Raw genomic sequence first — 19,184 nt, 5'->3', positions numbered from 1 at the left:
GGGTTGTTGGCTGCTGCCCTGCTTGTTTTCATCAAAAGCTGCCGTGGCCCTGCAGTCTGATGCAGGACTAGTGACTACTTGTGGATATTAGTGCTTTGTTGAAAGCTGCTGTTGCAGAGAGCCTTGCATTTCCTTTATCCTTCAGCTTGGGTCCCTGGTGTGAGAGCTCTCATGTCTGTTTTTACATTAAGCCCATTTTTTGTCTCAGTAGTTCTCAGGCCCAGCCTTGGCACCACAGCGACCAGGACTTTGATCTGTTTATCAGTGAGACCTCAGAATCCTTGTGTGATGTGTTTCCTTCTTGTCCCTGTGCTGTCCCCCAAATTGTCTTGCTGCAGCTGGGTTTGATGGCTGTGAGGTTGCAAGTGTCCATGGACAGAATGATGGGAGCAGGTAATGATGTGGTGGAGCAAAGCCCTGGCCAGCCCAGGAGACTGTGTGTGCCTGCCCACTCCAGCCCCTCTGTGCAGGGTGCTTGTTCCACTGGAAGGAGGACAACTGGCCTGGCTCTTCCTTTGTGCCCCAGGCCAGCTCCTATTGCTGGTGTTTGGCCAGGGCTGGGGTTGCAGGTCAGCCTGGTCCGACCACTGCCCCAGGTCAGGGTCCAGGGGTACTCCTTGGTCTCTGCTTCCATCTGCTGGACAAGCACTGGCTCCTGCTCGCTCCCGGTCTCCCTTGGTGCCTCAGGGATTCTGCTGCTCCTTTTGACTGTGCTCATGCAATACTGCAGATGGAAATCCCTTTCACGCACGTACGGACTGGGAGAACATTTCAGTGTTGAACCAACTCTTTGGCAAGACTGCCCTGCTTAGAGTGAATGGCAGTGAGCCTGGGGATGGGCTGAGCACAGCACATTCAGTGCAGCCCTCTGTGGCCTCCTGCCATGCAGGCAGCTCTGCCTGCTGAGGCCAAAGCTCCTCTGCTTTGTATCCACAAGGAATTCAAATATGGGTTGTTTGAATGCTGCATGAATGGCCAGGGATGGTCAGGCCAGACGTCCAGCAGTGCCATCTCCAGAAGTGACCACAGCAGATGCTGGAGGACAGCATGTGAAAAAACTGGGCAGAAAGAACATGGTGCTTTCCTTGGACAACTCCCTCAGCATCTGACAGTCAGGATCCCTGTCAGACAGAGTATCCCAGTGAGGACCATTTTGGGCTGGGGACTGCAGTGATACCATATTTAACAGTCCCAATAAATGTGTCTGTCATGAACTTGTCTGAACCTCTTGGGTTTTGAACTCTAGAGCATCCTGAGAGTTTGCACTGTGCAGAAAGGTCCTGCTTTTATTTGTTTGAGACCTACTGCCAACAACTTTCTCTGCAGGCCTAAGAGTTACTGGTGCTACGTGACTCCTCTGCATTTACTTCTCCCTTCAACAACAAAAGTGTCCCTCAGAGTTAGAGGTATTTGAGAGAGCTGGAAGAACAGGGCTGCTACTGTTGAGGGTCAGGAACAGTCTGGTCTGCTCAAGAGTGCTCCGGTTGTTTTCATCTGACAACAGAAATTTGGCTGCTGCAAAGGCATTTCCTTAACCTTCCCTTAACCTCTGCTCAGCAGTGGGCAGACACAGGCAGAAGGTTGATTTCAAGCAGAATATCCCATTCTCAAGACATTGTGCAATGCAGCCTGGAGACCTTCCTGTAAACCTCGCTCGATTTAAGTGTTGGCTGTAGGTCTGTGCACGTACAAGCTGCTCGGGGCTCTCTCCTCCAGATGTGTGATGGCTGATCAGTCTTTGTGCTGTCAGGTGAAGGCTGGGACACAGCCCTGACCTTTCCTTGCTGCAGTTTACAGTCCAACATCTGGCTGTTAGGATTTCAGTAACCAAGATACTGGATTCTTCCCAAGCTGTTCCAATGCCTTGGCGAAAGCTGTGAGTGTTGGTGTTGCTCTGAGGACAGCAGTGACTTTTTCTGTCTAGAGAACAAACATCCACGTGGCAACAGTTTATGAAGGTGCTGGGTTGAAACTACTAATTTTCCTTGGGAAATCATGATATTAATTTTTACTAAGGCCAGCATGATTAGAGTAAATCTGCAGGGCAGATTCTTCATTGCTTTAGTAAAAATATCATAGTCATGTAAAAGCAAGACCTGCTTTTCTCCTCCAAGTGGGCCTGAGCTGTTTCCACACGTGAGACAGCCCAGGGAAGCATGGCCAGGGAGCCTGGGCTCTGCCTTCTCTGTTTCTCTAGGGACTTTGCAACTTGTAAGGACAGACTTCTCTTTTTGTTTTTGCCATTAGGTCCCCAGCCAGCAGGAGGAGATGTCACCATCGTGGCCGCTCCGGAGAACACCACGGTGGTGGCCGGGGAGAGCGTGGTGATGGAGTGTATGGCAGCTGCTGATCCCACCCCCTTCGTGTCCTGGATACGACAGGGTGAGTATGAGGGAGAGGGTTAAGTTTGTGTTGTCAAGGGGAACCTGTGGATACTTTATTTTAAAAATCTATTACAAGGTGAAAAAATCTGTGGGACGGGAAGGGTGCTCTCTATATTGGTACCTAATGACGTAGGTGTAGGGTGTCCTTGCTGAAGTGGAATTATTAATTAAATCTTGAAGGTTACAGAGCACACAGTTCAATTTATAGTTGTTTGACCTGTGAAATACATGATGTTCCAGTTCCTGGATGCCTTTTGATCTAAATTAGTCTTCCTTGTTGTATGAACTTGGGCAGTGAAGGTCATGAAGATGGGGTCAGGTGCATGTCACTCCTCCGGGGACTCAGAGGTTACTGAGGATACTGCAGAATCTGCCATTGCACTGGAGAAATAACTTGTATTATCCTGCAGCATTTTAAGAGTTGATAAGATCTGTTAATCCTTGGAGTGACTGGGACTGTTGCAGGGAGGTTTTTGTTGAGTGGAAGGATCGAGGAGCTGCTGAGGTCTCGTCAGAGGTGTACGAGTGAGCTGGGATGGCAGATGTTACCCAGGGCTGATAGCCAGAGCCACGAGGAGGATGCCAGTGTCACTTCACTGAGAGTCACATCCATCAGATGTGTTTCAGAGGCTCTGACTGAAGATATTCTCAACTCAGAGGTTGATTATCTCCCAGAAAAGGCTCTCAGTCATTTTCATAAATCCGGGTCACAATTAAAGACTCCTCTCCCCTGTAACTGTTAATCGTGGTTGGTTTTCAGCCCAGATTTGTCCACGGGCAGTGATTTTAGCATATAAAAATATTTCCTCTTCCCCACAAAAAAGGAACAAAAAAATCTCAGAGGATACAACTTTGGAAATCAAAGCAGCAAGGATTAAATGTTCTGGCAGAAATATTCCTGGTTTATCCCGTGCACTTCACAATTATAAATGCTCAGCGTTCCTGTGCTGATCACTTACTCACTGCTTTACTGAGAGCTGCTGATGCCCATAGCAGAGTAGATATTATTAGAGTTAATTATCATTGTGAAAGTTTTTTGGAAGGAGGGAAGACAAGTGGGAAGTAGGGAAAGGTTGGTGTACCAGTTCTTTCCATGCTTTATTTCAAGTGTTTGCTTGGTCCCAATCTGCCTCCTGGTGTGGACTCTTCAATTAAAAAAGATGGATTAACAGTGCTAGTCGTTCTGTGTCACACAAGCATGTTTCTTTCCAAGCCTTCATTAAGGAGCAGGCTGGGTTACTGGACCATTAGTCATGCAGGGAACACCAAGGATGTACCTCCAGCTTGCCAGTTTGGCTCTTGCCAGCCTTGGTGGTGTCAACTAATTGCTACCATCTGGAGTCAGGTTTTCCAACCACTCGAGTGCAGACGGGGTGTGCAGATTGTCTCCTCCTGAGTGTGCAGCCACTGAACTGTGAGGCCATGTGAAGCCCCCCAAAATGGAGGGAGGGGGCAGAGGGTCTGCTCTCAGCCACATTCCCTGCTGATGGTGCTAAGCTAGTGCAGCTGCTCGCAGTGGAGGTGGGAAGTTTTCTTCTGTGTGAGATCCAGGCTCAGCTGAAGCTGTGAGAGGTAAGGGCAGGCAGTGCTGAGGTTGTGCTGCTGCAGGTGGAGAAGAACAAGGTCTGGTGGTGCACAGGTAGGTTTTGGCAGGTTTTCCCAGGCTGCTGACTTGTGCCAGCCCTCCCATCCAGGCCTTTCCTCAGCTTGTCCCCAGCTCTGGGCTTTGTCTCCTGCATCATTCAGAGGTACCAACACCACATCCTTGTGTTTCTCAGACCAGATCGATGCTGAGAATATGCAGTGCCCAGCACCAGCCTCTGCACTGTCCATGATGCTGAGAAGCCCAGGGCTAGTTGAAGTTGTAGAAGGGCCACTTACAGGCAGGGATACGGAGCCATCCTGTCCTCCTTCCCTACTCAGCAGTGCTGAGCACCTGGCCAGGAGAACGGGGAGAGGGCAGCTCACAGCCCATGTCTCTGACATGAACACTGGAGCCCCAAGGAGAATCAAGTGCCTTCCTGATATCTCACAGCCAAGATGGGGACAAGGAATGAATCAGGAAGCTCAGTAAATTTGGGATGCAGAGGAGGGAGGAACCCCTGAGTTGTCAGTGACTCAGCACTCTTGCTGACACTGCATTAACGAGTGAGGGGAGGTGTGTGTGTTTGTGATGGGGGTCAGCAGGCAGATCCAGCAGCTTTTCCAAAACATGTGTTAGCATGGCCTTCCCTTGAATGTGCTGTTCCTGGGGGCTCTCATTGCAGGCACACCCAAGGCATCAGAGACTATTTTGATCCAAAACAGAACTTCAGTTATTACAGGCTAAACTAAACCTTGTGCTGGTGTTGGCTTGAGCTGTCAGTCAAGCACTGAGGCGTGTCCCAGTGGGAACCCTCCTCTGGGATGGAGTTTGGGATCTGGGGGTCTCTCCACTTCCCAGCTGCGATCCTGGTGTCGTTTACAAGCGCTCATAAAGGGCAGCCTGGGGCTCCCTCCCACATTTGTGCACGTTTCTTCCTGCAGATGGAAAGCCTGTTTCCACAGATGTGATTGTGCTGGGCAGGACCAATCTCCTCATTCCCTCCAGCCAGCCCCATCACTCCGGGGTGTACGTCTGCCGGGCCAACAAACCCCAAACCAGGCAGTTCGTTACCGCCGCCGCCGAGCTCCGGGTCCTTGGTGAGTAGAGAGCAGGGAAACGCTCCAGGTAGAAATGCTGACCGGGTAGAAATGCTGACCGTGTAGCTGTGGATTGTGTGGACCAACATCCAGGAGATCCCCAAGGAAGTGCATTTGTGGCCTGCGCTGGGTAAGATGGGAGCCAGGTTAGAGCCATCAGGCCCTGGATTGGGATAGCTCTCAGTGGGAGTGTCACCTCTTTAACTTGGGGTTTAGTTCCTGCTATTTACTGAACCGTTTTATGCCTTGTTCTCCAGGGTTCTCCCATGGAAATCTCCATCAGCAATTAACTTTCAGTATCGTGGAAGCCAACAGGGAGAACAGCCTAGGATCAGGGAACGCAGCACATGATTGATACAGAATTTATTTTTTCCTTTTGGACAGAGTCTAAATTAAGCCTCTAGAGTCTGCCTGGCAAATCCTATCTTGTAAGCAAAGCTGCTGCTGAATAAAACATAGCACCGAGTGGGGAGGAGAAGGGATTTGCTCTGCTATCTTTTCCTCCTCCTTCCCGCATTAATTTACCCTCTCTCCTCCCAGCTACTCCCAGCATCTCCCAGGCTCCTGAAACCATCTCCCGCACCCGAGCCAGCACGGCCAGGTTTGTGTGCAAGGCGGAGGGGGAGCCAGCTCCCACCATCCACTGGCTGAAGAACGGGGAGCCCATCCTGTCCAACGGGCGCGTGAAGGTGCAGAGCAGCGGGAGCCTGGTCATCAACCAGATCGGCCTGGAGGACGCCGGCTACTACCAGTGCGTGGCTGAGAACAGCCTGGGCACGGCCTGTGCCACGGCCAAGCTCTCGGTGATCGTGCGGGAGGGTTTGCCCAGCGCTCCCAAGAAGGTGTCGGCCGTGTCCCTCTCCAGCACCACAGTGCTCGTGTCCTGGGAGCGCCCGGAGCACAACAGCGAGCAGATCATCGGCTTCTCCTTGCACTACCAGCGGGCTGTGGGTGGGTGTCACTGCCTGTGACCTCGTTAAAGGCACAAGGCACAGGTTGACTTTCCCTCCCAGCAATTCCAGTTGGTTTAGCTCTTTTCATTGCAGGTAAAGGAGTTTTCTCTTGGAGTCAGCACCAGCCTGTGGCAGTGCCTGCGGATTAGCCAACATATTCTGACTTGTTGAATGGCAGTAGCATGTCCACATAGCTGAGTTGTCTGGATTCTTATGGGACTAGGCACTTCTGATTTTATACACATTGATTTTATATGCAAAGGCTGTGATTGCTAGGGGAGATATTAACCAGCTACATTGTGTACAAGGGCAATCACTAAATTGTTCACACCCAGAATCTAAAGTGAGATACTTGGATCTCTTGGTGTCTGTCTTCCCAAAGAGCCAGCAAGCCAATATTCTTGCTGAACTGCTGCCAGAGCTCCTCTGGAAATTAAACTGGTATCTGCAGCTACCTCAGCATGGAGCTCGAGTCAAAATGGAGGTGTTAACATTGAGGCATTGGATGTTTCTGCTCAAAGAACTCATATAAGAGGTGGGGTTTGTGCAGGTGCTGGGGGAATTGGAGAATACATTGATTTTTAAAGTGTATTTACACTGTGGACCTTGTGAGTTAAGTGATTTTTTTTTTTAAGAGTGTCTTGGCAGTTCACTGACCTGCTCATCAGTGTTTCCTTGGCTCTAGGAACAGATAATGTGGAATACCAGTTTGCTGTCAATAATGACACCACTGAGCTTCAAGTCAAGGACCTGGAACCCAATACCAACTATGTCTTCTACGTGGTCGCATATTCCCAGCTTGGAGCCAGCCGGACATCCTCTTCCATCATTGTCCAGACCCTGGAGGACGGTGCGTTGAGTTAGATGGGCACTGGTGCCTAAAAAATATTCCTGGCAGTAGCAGCTCCTAGAAACCCAAACCTGCACCTTGGTCTGATCATCACTTGGGTGATTAAGGGCATGAAAATGACCTGGCTGACAGTGGGGCCCATGAGAATCCTTTGGGAAGTGCAGTCAGCTCCTCAAGGCTTTCACCCAGCTCATACGATATTGCTCCAGGCTTGACTCTGGGCCAGACTTGATTTCAACTCAGAAGAAACATCTATTGCAATTTGTAGGGGTGGGAGCAGCCTTGAGGTCAGCTTCCTTAAGAGCCAGTAGTTTGTGTTGATTTTGCCATTTATCACATAGCATTTTGTGAGCAGTAGAGGCAGAGTGCCAGGAGGACAGCTGCCCAACGGGAGGACATGCACAGCTTTCCACAGGCTGCAGGACAGAGGCAAACAGTGATGGTTTTGGCAGACCTCATGTGCTTTATGTGCTTTTAATGCTCCCGACAGTGACCTGCGTGGTCCCGTGTGTGTGTGTGTCTGAAGCCTGAAAGCATGAAAGCTGCTGCAGCCAGAGCTGTTGTTCTTGAGGGAATGAGGATTCCCAGGCTGCAGTCTGGATCTGTGAGCCATTTCCTTCAGTGTCTCCTTCATGCTGCACATACAGCACAGGCTGATAGCTGGTGTGTGCCAGCATGCCCAGTCTACAGGGGATATGGATCCTTGGGAGCAGTGTGGCTGGGCAGGCTCTGCTCAGCCTGGAAGTGGAGCAACCCACCATCTCCCCTCCCCAGACACCCCTCGGATGCTCTGAGGGGTATTGGTTCCCCTGGGACAGACGCTGTGTCACCAGTGGCTGTGGCAGGGCCAAGATCAGGTAGTGGCCTCCAGCCAACTCAGAGACCTGGCAGAGATGTGTTGAGGTCTTGCTCTTTGCTGACTTCTCGTGGTTGATTCCACCCAGTTCCCAGTGCTGCCCCTCAGCTGTCCCTGTCCAGCATGACTCCTGGTGACATCCGTGTGACGTGGCTGCCCCCTCCTCCAGAGCTGAGCAATGGCAAGATAACCAAGTACAAGATCGACTACTGCACCCTCAAGGAAGGTGAGGGGAACACCATCTGGGGGGTTGAGCCTTCTGCTCCAGGGGTGTTAACAGTGTGTCATGGGGAGGGGAGGAGGTCCAAGGCTGGAAATGGGGGGACCCCTCTTACCCAAGGCAGAGCAGCTCCCTTGTAGCCTGGCCCTGCTGGTCATGGCAATGCCCCGTGCTACTTCACACGACTTCAAGGTGCCTTTTCCTGTGACTGTGAAGGAGCTGTGTCCCCAGGGGAATGGCCTGACCCATGTTTGTGCTGCTCCGGGAATGTCTGCATAGGCAACCTTTCACTGCCGTCTGAACTGTGTGTTTTGGGGGAAGAGCTTTACGCTGCTTGGGGACGAGGGGTAAATGCTTTCACTTTCCTTAAAATGGAGTCTAATCAAAGTGATCCCTGTGGAAAAAAACAGAACCACAAGTAATCCTGTCCAGGCTGTGTTGCTCTATTGCTGAGTGTTTTCCAGTTTTATTTACACTGTCAGGTACTCTAAGCAGCGTTCAGCAGGGATGGTAACATTTACCTACACTGGATGTGGCTGTTCCAATTCCATGTGTGCTTGCTTTGCAAATCCTTCTGGGTATTTGCTCTCATAACCGTCAAAGCTCTGCAGCTTCTCACTTGCCAGGGTCATGATTCTTCCTGAGAGAAGGATGGGGAGTGTGAGGTGCTGGACGTGTTCCCATTTATTTGAACTGGGTTAGTAGTCTGTGCTGTGATTCCTGGCTCTTGTTCTTTGCCTTGAGCCTGCACATGGCTCTGTGGCGTTGTAAAACCTTGGAAACACTTGCAATCCAGGGATCACACTCAGCAGTACTCTGTTACATAGCAGAGACAGCGCTCCCGGCTGAGTTAATGCCAGGGGAAGCTGAAATTAAGACCTCTGCATTCTCCAAACAGGCAACATGAATCTTCAGCAAGACCAGTTAGTTGTTACAGTGAAAATCCCAGGCCATTCTCAGCTTAAATTTCCTGTTATCCCCCTTATGAACTTGGGTGGGCTGAAGAGGGAGTGATAAAACCTTCGTCTGGCTTGGGTGAAGGTGTGAATTTTGCAGAAAGCAGGGCTGCTGGACAGTTCTGGTTCAAATTAAGGTGAGGATTTAAATACAGCAGTGAGAAGCAGTGGAACATACCATCAGCTCCCATCAGCTGTGCTCATGTTCTGCCGTCATGTCAGCAGCAGGGTTTCTGACAGCTCCCTCCGGGCAGGCTTCGTGTGCTGAAGGCAACCTGCAGTTTGGAATGTGATGAAGGGAGTTGTCAGTCAGGATATCAGCTCTGCCCAGCCTTCAGTTCTGGTTTTTCTCGGTGGTGTGAGATTGCACTGGGCGAAGCCAAGCCAGCCCAGGGCATTCAGACCACGTGGGACAGCAAGGCTTGTGGCTGCTCAGCTGTACTTCCCTTTGGCTGGGAAATCCCTGTTTTCAGTGGTGTCCCCTTGGTTCCAGCAGATCAGGTCACCTCCATCGAAGTGGGTGGAAATGAGACCCAGATCACGCTCTACTCGCTCCATCCCAACAAAGTGTACAAGGTCCGGATCGCAGCCAGCACCAGTGTGGGATACGGGGCCCCCTCCGAGTGGACCCAGCACCGGACTCCTGACAGAGACAACCAGACACATGGTAGGAGCCTGGGAATGCCTGGGATTTGGGGCAGGGTGTGGGGAACTTCAGGCATTGTCAGAGATTCTTGCTTTGCTTTGGGAATTACGACCATTGGTTTTGGTTAGAGCAAAGTGCTCACATTTATCTTGCTGCTCAGCAGCCCCTGTACCTCTCCCTGCTTGCCTGGGCAGTGGGTCTTTCCTCCCTCCATGTGCAACTGGGAAAATTCATAGAAAAGAAAGAAAGAAATAAAACCCCAGACCCCAATGTTATGACATTTGGGAGGGAATAGACAATTCTGCCAGGCAGAGCTGAGCCCACACCAGACTCTAGCAGTGGTTAAAGACGGGAATATCTCAGAATACATTGGAGAACCCCCATAGTGGCTTTGTGACATGGTTGTATCACCCAGCTGGGAATGTAACTATCCCACTCTCCACTGTCAGGCAGTGGAGACATCCCACTCAGCACAGCCTTTCCTCGCATCCTTCCCTCGCTACTGAGGACAGGGAGGATTCAGTAGAGCAGGGAAATGGAGACAAGTGGCTGAACATTTTTCTCCTGTTCTTTTTCTCAGTTCCCTTTGCCCCAACGGAATTGAAAGTCCGAGCGAAGATGGAGTCTCTCCTGATAACGTGGCAGCCCCCAGCCAACCATGCCCAGATATCTGGCTACAAGCTCTACTACCGAGAAGTGGGCCCAGAGGAGTCCAGCAATGAGAGCCCCTTGGATGGTGCTGAAGATGAGAGCTGGGACGTAGGACCCATAAAACTCAAGAAGAAAGTGAAGCAGTACGAGCTGACTCGACTAGGTTAGCTGGTCCCATCTTCCTAGCAGTTGGTGTGGAAACCCAGGGCCTGTCTCTTGCACTTTGCAGCATCCCAGGGTGCTCCCAGGAGGCTCAGTTGTTTGCTTGGCTGGAGATACACAGGGCCAGGGCCATGTGGGCTGTTTTAAGAGCACTCAAAATCCTTTCTGGAGCGGGGCTCTGAGCAGAGTTTAAGCCATGGAAATTTCTGATGCCAGTGTAGCAGGGCTTGTATTTTTAACCAAGGGTTACCAATATACTTAGTGTATGCTAATAAGTGGTTCTTAATCAATTAGTGTTTTTAATGTGTCAAGAGTGCCAAGATTGAAATCTCCAGTCAGGACAATGATCTCTCCTTCCCTGTGTGTTTCTCAGGAGCTCCATAATTGCATCCTGTTTGAAATCTCTCTGTATTACAATGCAGAGATGGGATAATTCACAGCATGCTAATTTTGGGCCAGTATTCCCCTGTACCTCCCCCATAAAGGAAGAGGGATGGAAGAGTGAGTGTCCATGGCTGGAGAACATCTGCAGAGCAGTCAGATCTGCCTGCCTGGCTCACTGCGCTCGGTGTTTCCCATAAGGAGTTATGTCCCTAACATCTGATTGTATTAATTAATTGATTTGCCCGTTGATACAGGATGGACAGAGAGAGGGGAGAGTCATGGAAGATGAAAGTGGAGTTGTTCTGTCCCCCACTTCATGCTTCATCCCTGTTTCTGCCCAGTGAGCCGAGCCTGCAGGGTGCATGTGTGGTGTGCTGGTTCATCTTACACTTGTAGCATATTTATTATGCACGGTGGGAAGGCCAGGCTGCAGCACCTGGAAGGACTGGTCGTGCCATCACTAAGTGGGTTCCCAGCTCTGCCACAGCCATCCTGCTGCTGAGAGGGTGTTAACAGTGATGAGCTTCTCTGAAGAACTTTGGTCTGTAATTATTGCACTGGGGGAACCACATGTGAACATCATCACGCGCTGCTCTAACCACTGGCAAGGCAGTCAGCAGAGGGGCTCAGAGTGGGCTGAATTGGTTCCAAATGCTCTGGCACAGTGATGCTGAGAGGGCTGCTTGTTCTCCTGTAATTACTTCCTTAAATTTGGGCATCCGTCAAGCCCTAATGGTTTCCTTATGACCTGGCGGTTGTGTGTCGGCTCTTGCTGTGTCAGGAACGGAGTCTCGGGTTTCTCCCCGCCATGGATGTTCCCTTTTCTCCCCTTGTGCTGTTGAATGATGTGCTCCTGCACGCGTCCAATAAAGGAAGGGTCAGGAATCTGGTTGTGCTGAGGAAGGCAGGGGGTCTGGATATGAAACAAGGAGGAGCGGTTGGGATTTAGAAGGGTTTAGTTTTACGGCGCTGAGCTACTCTGTGCTGGTACTTAGGTCTGCATCTTGTAGGCAGAGCTGGTAGTGGTCTCAAGAAAGGTTGGCAGCCCTAATGGGATCTGCATGTGGGCTGATGGAGAATCAGCTGGGGGGATTTCCCAGCTCATGGATGTCTGCCAGGGAAGCACAGCACTGGAAACCTCTCCTGTGATTCTCCTGTAAAAACAGAGAAAACACCCAACACTGTGTCTTGGGAGTACCTACAACAATCATCAAGTCCAACTGCTTGACTGCTGACCAAAAGTTAAAGCAGATTCTGTCTAAATGCCTTTTAAACACTGACAGGCTTGGGGCATCGACCACCTCTCTAGGAAGCCTGTTCCAGTGTTAGCAATGGTGTCAGGAAATCCCAGGCTGGGCACTGGGAAAACCAGGCTGTGGCTCAGATGTGGTCACATACTATGTCAGTGCAGGCAAGGTCCAGCACAGTGCCTACATGTCCCCTGACTGAAGGCAGCACTCTGCCCCTTGTCTTGGTTTGAGGTGTGGCCTGAAGGACAAAACTCCTGTCCCACTCCTTGTTTCTGCATAGCTCCTGATTGTCCTTGGGGTTTTTTTTCCAGGACACAGCAGGGCAAGAAAGGAAGCACTTTGTGGGGTGAGAGGTCCCTTCGAGACACACCCCAGGCAGAGGTGGATGGGGATGCAGAAACAGCTTTGGCCAGAGCTTCTGGAGCACAGTTACTGTTACTACCATCTCATGCTAATCTGTGGAGCAAACGGTGTCTCCTTAGAGTGGTATCACTAATGTCACACCTTGTGTATGCTGAAGTCCTGGTGAGAGATGGGCAGCTATTTAAGGGCACATAAGAAATCCAGCAATTTCGTGAGCCCACAGAATCAAAAGGAAGCTGTCCTGAATCACCAGCAGGGTGAATCACCTCAGGGCTTTTCCCTGAGGAATTCTTACTGATTTCCATCTTACTCTCTGTACTGGTGTACAACTACCAGGACCATAATTTATTCGAAAAATAAACGGTAAGGATCTGATCCTGTCTTCCACATTCCCATGAAGGAAGACTGCATTCCTCTGGGAGTCTGGAAGTTAGGGTATTTTCCCACTTAAAGGAAAGTATGGTTGGCACCTGGCCAATATGAGCACCTTGAAACGCTGAGTGAAGCAACATATTTAGCATATTGGATATATTATGCAGTCATTCAGATTAGTGATTTGAAATGATCTGGACTAGATTATTCTGCTTATATTTAATGTATGATGGAATGCAGTGAAATACATCTGTTTTCATGCTGCCTACTAGCTTCTTGACAGCTTGATAGAGCTTTATGTCTGTCTGTTCTAAGAGCTTGAACATCTGGGACTGTGTATAAAAATTGAAGCTAAGCCTCTGACTGAGAAATCCAAAATACCCCTATTTTCAGGATGTGAGGTGCTCGATCTTGTAGTTGAGCTCCCCTGGCTTCATGTGTAAGTGGCTGCTGTGTCCATCCTGCCCGGGGATGGAGATGGAGGACTTGTCCTTTCCTTCACTTCATTCCCCAACAGGAGCTTCCCACAGCTGCATCACATCTGTGAGCTCTTCCTCATCCTTTGGATCACATCATCCACAAAGAGCTCGTGTCCTAGCAAAGCCCAGCCAAAGGCTGGGGCAGGAGGAGGAGTGCCTGTGCTGGTGAGAGACGGGCTGTGGGGCTCTTTGTTCCAGCCCTTTGGAAGTTGAGTGCCCTTTGGTCTCATCCCCCTTGTGTGGGTTTGAAACGTTTTTTCTGTGGCTGGAGAGTGTGGAAATGCAGATCAGGCTGTCTTGGAGGCAGACAAAACTCTGTTTGCTTTTGGGATTCTTTAGGGAAGAAAAATGTGGCTGAACTGTTTTTATATTCTGAGCGCGAACGTGTGTTGTGGAGCAGAGAAAGCCTTTGGTAATTGGTACCATCAGCCTCTGGGAGCGTAATCAGGGCAGTAATAATAAAATTGGCATCAATAGGAAAGGTTTTATTCTGCTTACGTTGTCTGGCAAAGAGAGCAGTGATCTATGAGGGCAGGGAATGAAGAGGCATGTCCCAAATTAACAAACTTCATCAATGCACTGCAGCCAAGGCAACCAAAGGCGGTGGTGGACTGCTCTGGCTGGGCTCCTGAAGGAGTGGCTGCTGCAGGGAGTGTCTTCTTTGAGAACTTTGTATCTCCCAAGTTGTTTCCTTGATTAAATATCTCCATTAAAAAAACCCTCAGATGTTACAGCAGAAGAGTATTTCAACTGATGAAAGGCTGGAGGAAAAAGAAGTGAATTTTGGACCTCACTGCTGGGACACAGAGCACCCTGTCCAGCAGCTCAGTTTGGGTCCAAGTGTGAGATTCCCCACAGTTCAAGGCTCTCTGATGGGAGGAGTGTGTAATGAGGCCTCTCGGGTTTCTGGTGTGGGTTTTCTGTGCACTGTTGCTTTTCTAATTGCAAATCAAGAAACTGCAGTGGAGTCAAAATAGTCACAATACAACAAAAGCTGCCAGTGACTTAACAGGGCTTGTGAGGACTCGCTGGAAGGAAGGTCCTCACAGCAGTGAGTAAATCAGAAAGAACCATGGAAATGAGAGGTGCATTTGGGAGAGGAGAGAACATCCTCACTCCTCAAGAATAAGCAGTGCAGTGCATTCTCCTCCATGGGGGAGAGAGGAGTCACTGTGCAGGTTTCTTTAGCAGTTTGCAAGGGAGAAAGATCAGGAGATCTTGAGATGATGTGCTACAAACCAGGACACTGGTTAACCCTTGGGGGCTGGGGCAAGTCCATTTCCAGCTGATAATTTCTGTAAAAAGTGAGGGGAGAACTAGAGAGCAGCTGTGCTGATACATGCACCAGCTGTGAGACAGTGTTTGTATGTGGGAAGCCTGTAAGTGGAAGGGGGACTCCCTGCTGTAATTTAGGTATTAGGTGATATTTATTTAGGTATTAGTTAATAAAAACATATTTATTACGTTCAGGCTACTTTCTTGGATGATGAGAAAAGCTGGTCTGATCAAAGAAAACATGTCTAACTGGGGAGGGTTGGTGACAAAAATAACCCCAGACAAACCCTGATTGATTTTTTTTTTTTCCCCAGTTCCTGGGAAACTCTACGAGGTGAAGCTGGTGGCATTCAACAAACACGAGGATGGTTATGCAGCTGTTTGGAAGGGCAAAACAGAGAAGGCACCGGCGACAGCAGTAGGTGAGCAATCCTCTTTGTTGTCTTTCTCCTCTGCTCGGCATGTGGCTTCAAAGGAAGGGTAGGGGGAAAACTACACAAGATGAGCTTCAAGAAGGACAATATCAAAATGGGGAAGGTCCCAATATAAGGCAACGTCCACTGACAGTCATTGCAAAATGCATTGGAGGAATTGGGAAGGAGAGAAAGGAGCAAAATATCCCCCTTCTCATTAGGGTTGTTCTTACGCTGCGTGTAAGGTTTGCACCACCCCCAACCGAAGGGGAGGAGGAGAGTTTTGGGATGTGTGGTGGGGGAATTACTGTCACGTACATCTCCACATCTCTTTTCTTTTTGTTTTGCACCACAGATCCTCCTGTACAGAAGGGTCCTCCTCTGCCTCCAGTCCAAGTCTATGCAGAGTCCAACAGCTCGACTTCCATATGGCTCAGGTGGAAGAAGCCTGACTTCACAACAGTCAAAATTGTCAACTACACCGTGCGCTTCAGCCCCTGGGGCCTGAAGAACGCCTCTCTCGTGACATACTACACCAGGTAAAGAGGGATGCCAAGGGTTCATCTGCCTTGGATTGCTCATGTCAGCCATGAACACAGGGCAGGAGCAACCTGCATGGAATTTCCAGTACTTAGCAAAATCCTGGGTGCTGGAACATCTACCGTGGTCACAGATAAGATGGGAGAACCATCAGGTGTTCATGACCTTGTGCTGTGTCCTCTCTCACCAGCTCTGACGAAGACATTCTCATCAGTGGGCTGAAGCCCTACACCAGGTATGAGTTTGCCGTGCAGTCCAACGGCGTCGGCATCGATGGCCCCTTCGGCAGCGTGGTGGAGCGCTTCACCCTTCCCGACCGTGAGTAGTGACGGGAACTGAGCCCTGACTTATCCTGCTTTTCCCTGAACCTCTGTCAGTTCCCTCCTGATGTACCCTGAGAGATGTGGTCTCAGACCCCCTCTGAGCTCTGTCCCTGGGGGCGAACGCTCTCCCCCTCTTCCTGCTGCTCAGGATGGGTCTTGTCTCTGCCAGGCCCCTCCACTCCTCCGTCTGACCTGCGGCTGCACCCGCTCAACCCCTACGCTGTGCAGGTGCACTGGTGCCCACCTGTGGAGCCCAACGGCATCATTGTGGAGTATCTCATCCTGTACAACGCCAACAACACGCAGCCAGATGACATGTGGACCTTGCTGACGCGAGAAGGTGAGCCTCCTCCAGGTGCTGCAGTACCCCACCACTCCTCCTCCTGCCTCCTTCCCTGCCTCTGGAGCGCTGGTCACTCAGTGCTGCTGCCCTGATTTTTGCCTCACCAAATACTGAAGAGCTCCTGGTGCCAGCTTTCCTGGAGCGCCTGCTGGGCCTTGCTCCTGGTCACATCAGAGAGTCCAGGGACATGACTACTGAGAGACATGAAATCAAACATGTCTAGGGCTGAAACAGCCATTGTCACCCAGGAAACATCCTGCAGATACAGGCTGGCAGCCAGTAATTCCTAGAAAAACGTGTGCCAGCAGCACCATGTGCAGTCTGTATCATCAGCTCTGTGAACAGCAAGTTCATTAATACTGAAGAGGTGTATGAAATGCCTCTTGGAGCTCATGTCACAAAATCCCTCACTTCTGAGGGTCCAAGCAGAATTTTGTTTCTGCTTTGCTGTAGCCTCTGAATGTTCTTGAAACTGCACATTTTAAATTTCTTTTGACTTGCTTTTGGTCAGGAAATATCTTCAGCACTGAAGTGCATGGCCTGGAAAGTGATACGAGATACTTTTTCAAGATGGGAGCAAAGACAGTCGTGGGATCTGGTCCCTATTCCAACGTTAAGGATGTGCACACCCTCCGGGAGAAGTTGTCTGGTATGAATTCCCCCCTTGTCCCGGGGCAGGAAGTGAGAGCTGTGTTGCTGAAGGCCATGATTTGTCAGGAGTGACATTTCTGATTGCCAAGCCATTGCCTGATGTCACTGTGTAGGATGTGAGATATAATTCTGTGCAGGCCAGAGCAGAGGATCACAGCAGAGCCGTAAGATGTGCAGCTCCAGAACCCATCCCACAGCCAAACTTCATCCCTCTTCCCCGTCCCAGTTCCTCTGGAAGGGCACGTGCAACCTTTCTGTAGTGTGAGATTAATTAATGTGCACAGATGCCAGTTTGCTTTAAATTATCACTGCCAAGAAATCTTCCTCTATGTGTATAGAATCATAGAACCATGGAATAGTTTGGGTTGGAAGGGACTTTTAAAGGCATGGCCTGTTGGGTGTAGTACAGCAGGTGCTTCTTTGAACATGAGAGACTTTGTACCTTCTTCCTGCTAGCAGCCGAAATAGTGTATCCATCCTTCCTTCCCCTCCTAGATGTCCTGGATATTCACTCTGTCACGGGGATCATCGTGGGGGTCTGCCTGGGGCTGCTCTGCATCCTCTTCTGCATGTGTGCCAGCTTCCGAAACAGCAAGCACAGGTGGGTGTCACCTCACCTGGGCAGCAGGGAAAGGAGGCTGCTGTGGAAGGAGACAAATACACTGGGAGCTGCATCCCCTGTCCAGCTGCGCTGCCTGGGATACAGTGTAGGACACAGTTAATGCACAGATTGAATCTTGGGAGTGCTCACTGGATAAGGAGCATATTTAGTATAATCTTTTCACTGATTTATTTTCTCAGTAATTTCTCTTCAATTTGTATTCTCAGACTAGTAGGAGTTTTTTTTTCAGAGAAAGAAAAAGCCCCAAGAAAATGGAAGAACCAGATTATTACCTGTGTCTGTTAGTGTGGGCAGTATTTTGCTTCTGAGGTTGGACAGCTCTAAGGATGTTTGGAAATGGTTTGTTAACTTCCAGCTGGGAAAATAATGAAAGACTTCCCAGTGAGTGACAGGCTGGTTTAAGGAGGATTGGATGCAGCCCAAAGCCCCCTGCTATCCCAGGGGTCTGAATCCAGCCACAAGCATTTGGAAAGACCATGAGCCGAAAACAGCTCAGTTGTTGAGAAGAGCTCTGAGCTTACAGCAGATCTCAGGACTAGGGACAGGCAGCTTCTGGAGTCTTGTCCTAATGTGGCCACTGAACTTCCCTGTCCTGTTGCATCTCTTACCTGTAAAGCAGAGGTGACAGGAGTGACGCAGCTCCCCGTGGGCCAGGGTTAGTGAGTGTCCTGCTCCAGTGCTGGGACTCATGGTGTCTGATGGCCTTAGGATCTGCAAGGAGAGCTTTGCATCCCTCACTGGGATTTGTCTGAGCTTTGGGATTAGCAAAGGTGGTGGAGATGCATCTGTGGTGAAAGCTGTTACAGTGGGATGTGGACAGAGGATCCCCTTCCTCTAGAGGGGCAGGGCAGGGCTTGGGCCGTGGGCTTCCACAAGGACCAGCTGAGATGTCAACTCTTGCTTGTTTTCCCTCAGGGAGGCCCTGCCAGGCCTGGATTCCCAGGCTGCTGGCAACCACACGTACTACCACCGGAACAGGCAGGGGATGGCTGCTCCCAGTGCCACCCTGGACTCACATGAGCTTGAGTCCCTCATGTCCCCACTCCCAGAGGATGCACCTGTGCCCCTGGGGGACATCACAGAGCTGACAGAGGTGCACAGCCTCATCCACACGAGCCTCCCTGAGGATATTCTCCATGGGAAGAGGAAGGTAAGGACACATATGCACATGGCCACTGGGCTCCCACCCTGGGCAAGAGCCTTTGTTTGGTGTGTGGTACTGGGAAGCCAGAGTTGGATCCTGTCCTGGCTCTGCAGTGCTGGCAGAGCTGGTGCTGGGCAGCCACACATTTCCCTCTTTGTAAAACTGACTGACTCAGCCTTGGCTGTCAGATCTAATTTGGGATCCCTGTGCCATCTACTACTGCTTTTTACTTCCTGAGACAGCGATCCCTCATCCCAAGAAGCTGCTGCCAAACTTGGTGCTGCAGAAAGCTGCACTTTTCCTTTTGCTGTGCCATGTGGATGGTGTGAGGAAATGTGATGGCTAGAGCAGACACTCAGCCTTTTGCTTGGAGTAAAAAGAGCTCTGTCCATGAAGAGTGTATCCACTGGAATGCCCTAGAAGATAAACAAGAGGTGAAACTGTGGGGTTTTCGTGAACCTTATTTTTTAAGTTTTTTCCGGCCCTTCTTGGTTTGCCTGACATTGCACTGTCTTTCATTCCTCCCTGCCCATTTTGTCTTTCAAGCTTGCCTGAAACATTTCATTCCATTAGGGAACCTTTAATTGGCCTAATTTAGTTAATCTGTTTATGTCTCTCTTTGTAGCCCTGGGAGAGCATGTAAAGTAATTAGGAGGTTCAGTAAA

The 19,184-nt window shown here is 50.1% G+C and overlaps 1 protein-coding gene across 3 annotated transcripts in view; it reads left to right on the top strand.

Annotated features, from left to right (window-relative positions):
• Positions 1-19,184, top strand: part of IGDCC4 (immunoglobulin superfamily DCC subclass member 4) — a 91,327-nt gene that overhangs the window by 56,444 nt on the left and 15,699 nt on the right. For 2 of the 3 annotated variants that reach the window (XM_051796535.1, XM_051796538.1), the window contains 14 exons: positions 2,248-2,382; positions 4,911-5,066; positions 5,607-6,017; positions 6,705-6,869; positions 7,814-7,951; positions 9,395-9,568; positions 10,128-10,361; positions 14,798-14,905; positions 15,252-15,435; positions 15,627-15,754; positions 15,929-16,099; positions 16,614-16,751; positions 17,249-17,354; positions 18,291-18,525. In XM_051796535.1, the coding sequence (XP_051652495.1) occupies positions 2,248-2,382; positions 4,911-5,066; positions 5,607-6,017; positions 6,705-6,869; positions 7,814-7,951; positions 9,395-9,568; positions 10,128-10,361; positions 14,798-14,905; positions 15,252-15,435; positions 15,627-15,754; positions 15,929-16,099; positions 16,614-16,751; positions 17,249-17,354; positions 18,291-18,525 (2,483 nt within the window). The remainder of the gene's footprint in view (positions 1-2,247; positions 2,383-4,910; positions 5,067-5,606; positions 6,018-6,704; positions 6,870-7,813; positions 7,952-9,394; positions 9,569-10,127; positions 10,362-14,797; positions 14,906-15,251; positions 15,436-15,626; positions 15,755-15,928; positions 16,100-16,613; positions 16,752-17,248; positions 17,355-18,290; positions 18,526-19,184) is intronic. The other variant, XM_051796536.1, reaches the window with a different exon arrangement.

This window comes from Manacus candei, unplaced genomic scaffold, assembly GCF_025592945.1.
Source record: "Manacus candei isolate 608988 ecotype Guabito, Panama unplaced genomic scaffold, ASM2559294v1 h1tg000046l, whole genome shotgun sequence".
In the NCBI taxonomy this organism is placed as follows: domain Eukaryota; kingdom Metazoa; phylum Chordata; class Aves; order Passeriformes; family Pipridae; genus Manacus; species Manacus candei.
The sequence above is the reverse complement of the archived record's forward strand: the minus strand, read 5'-3'. Positions and strand labels throughout refer to the sequence as shown.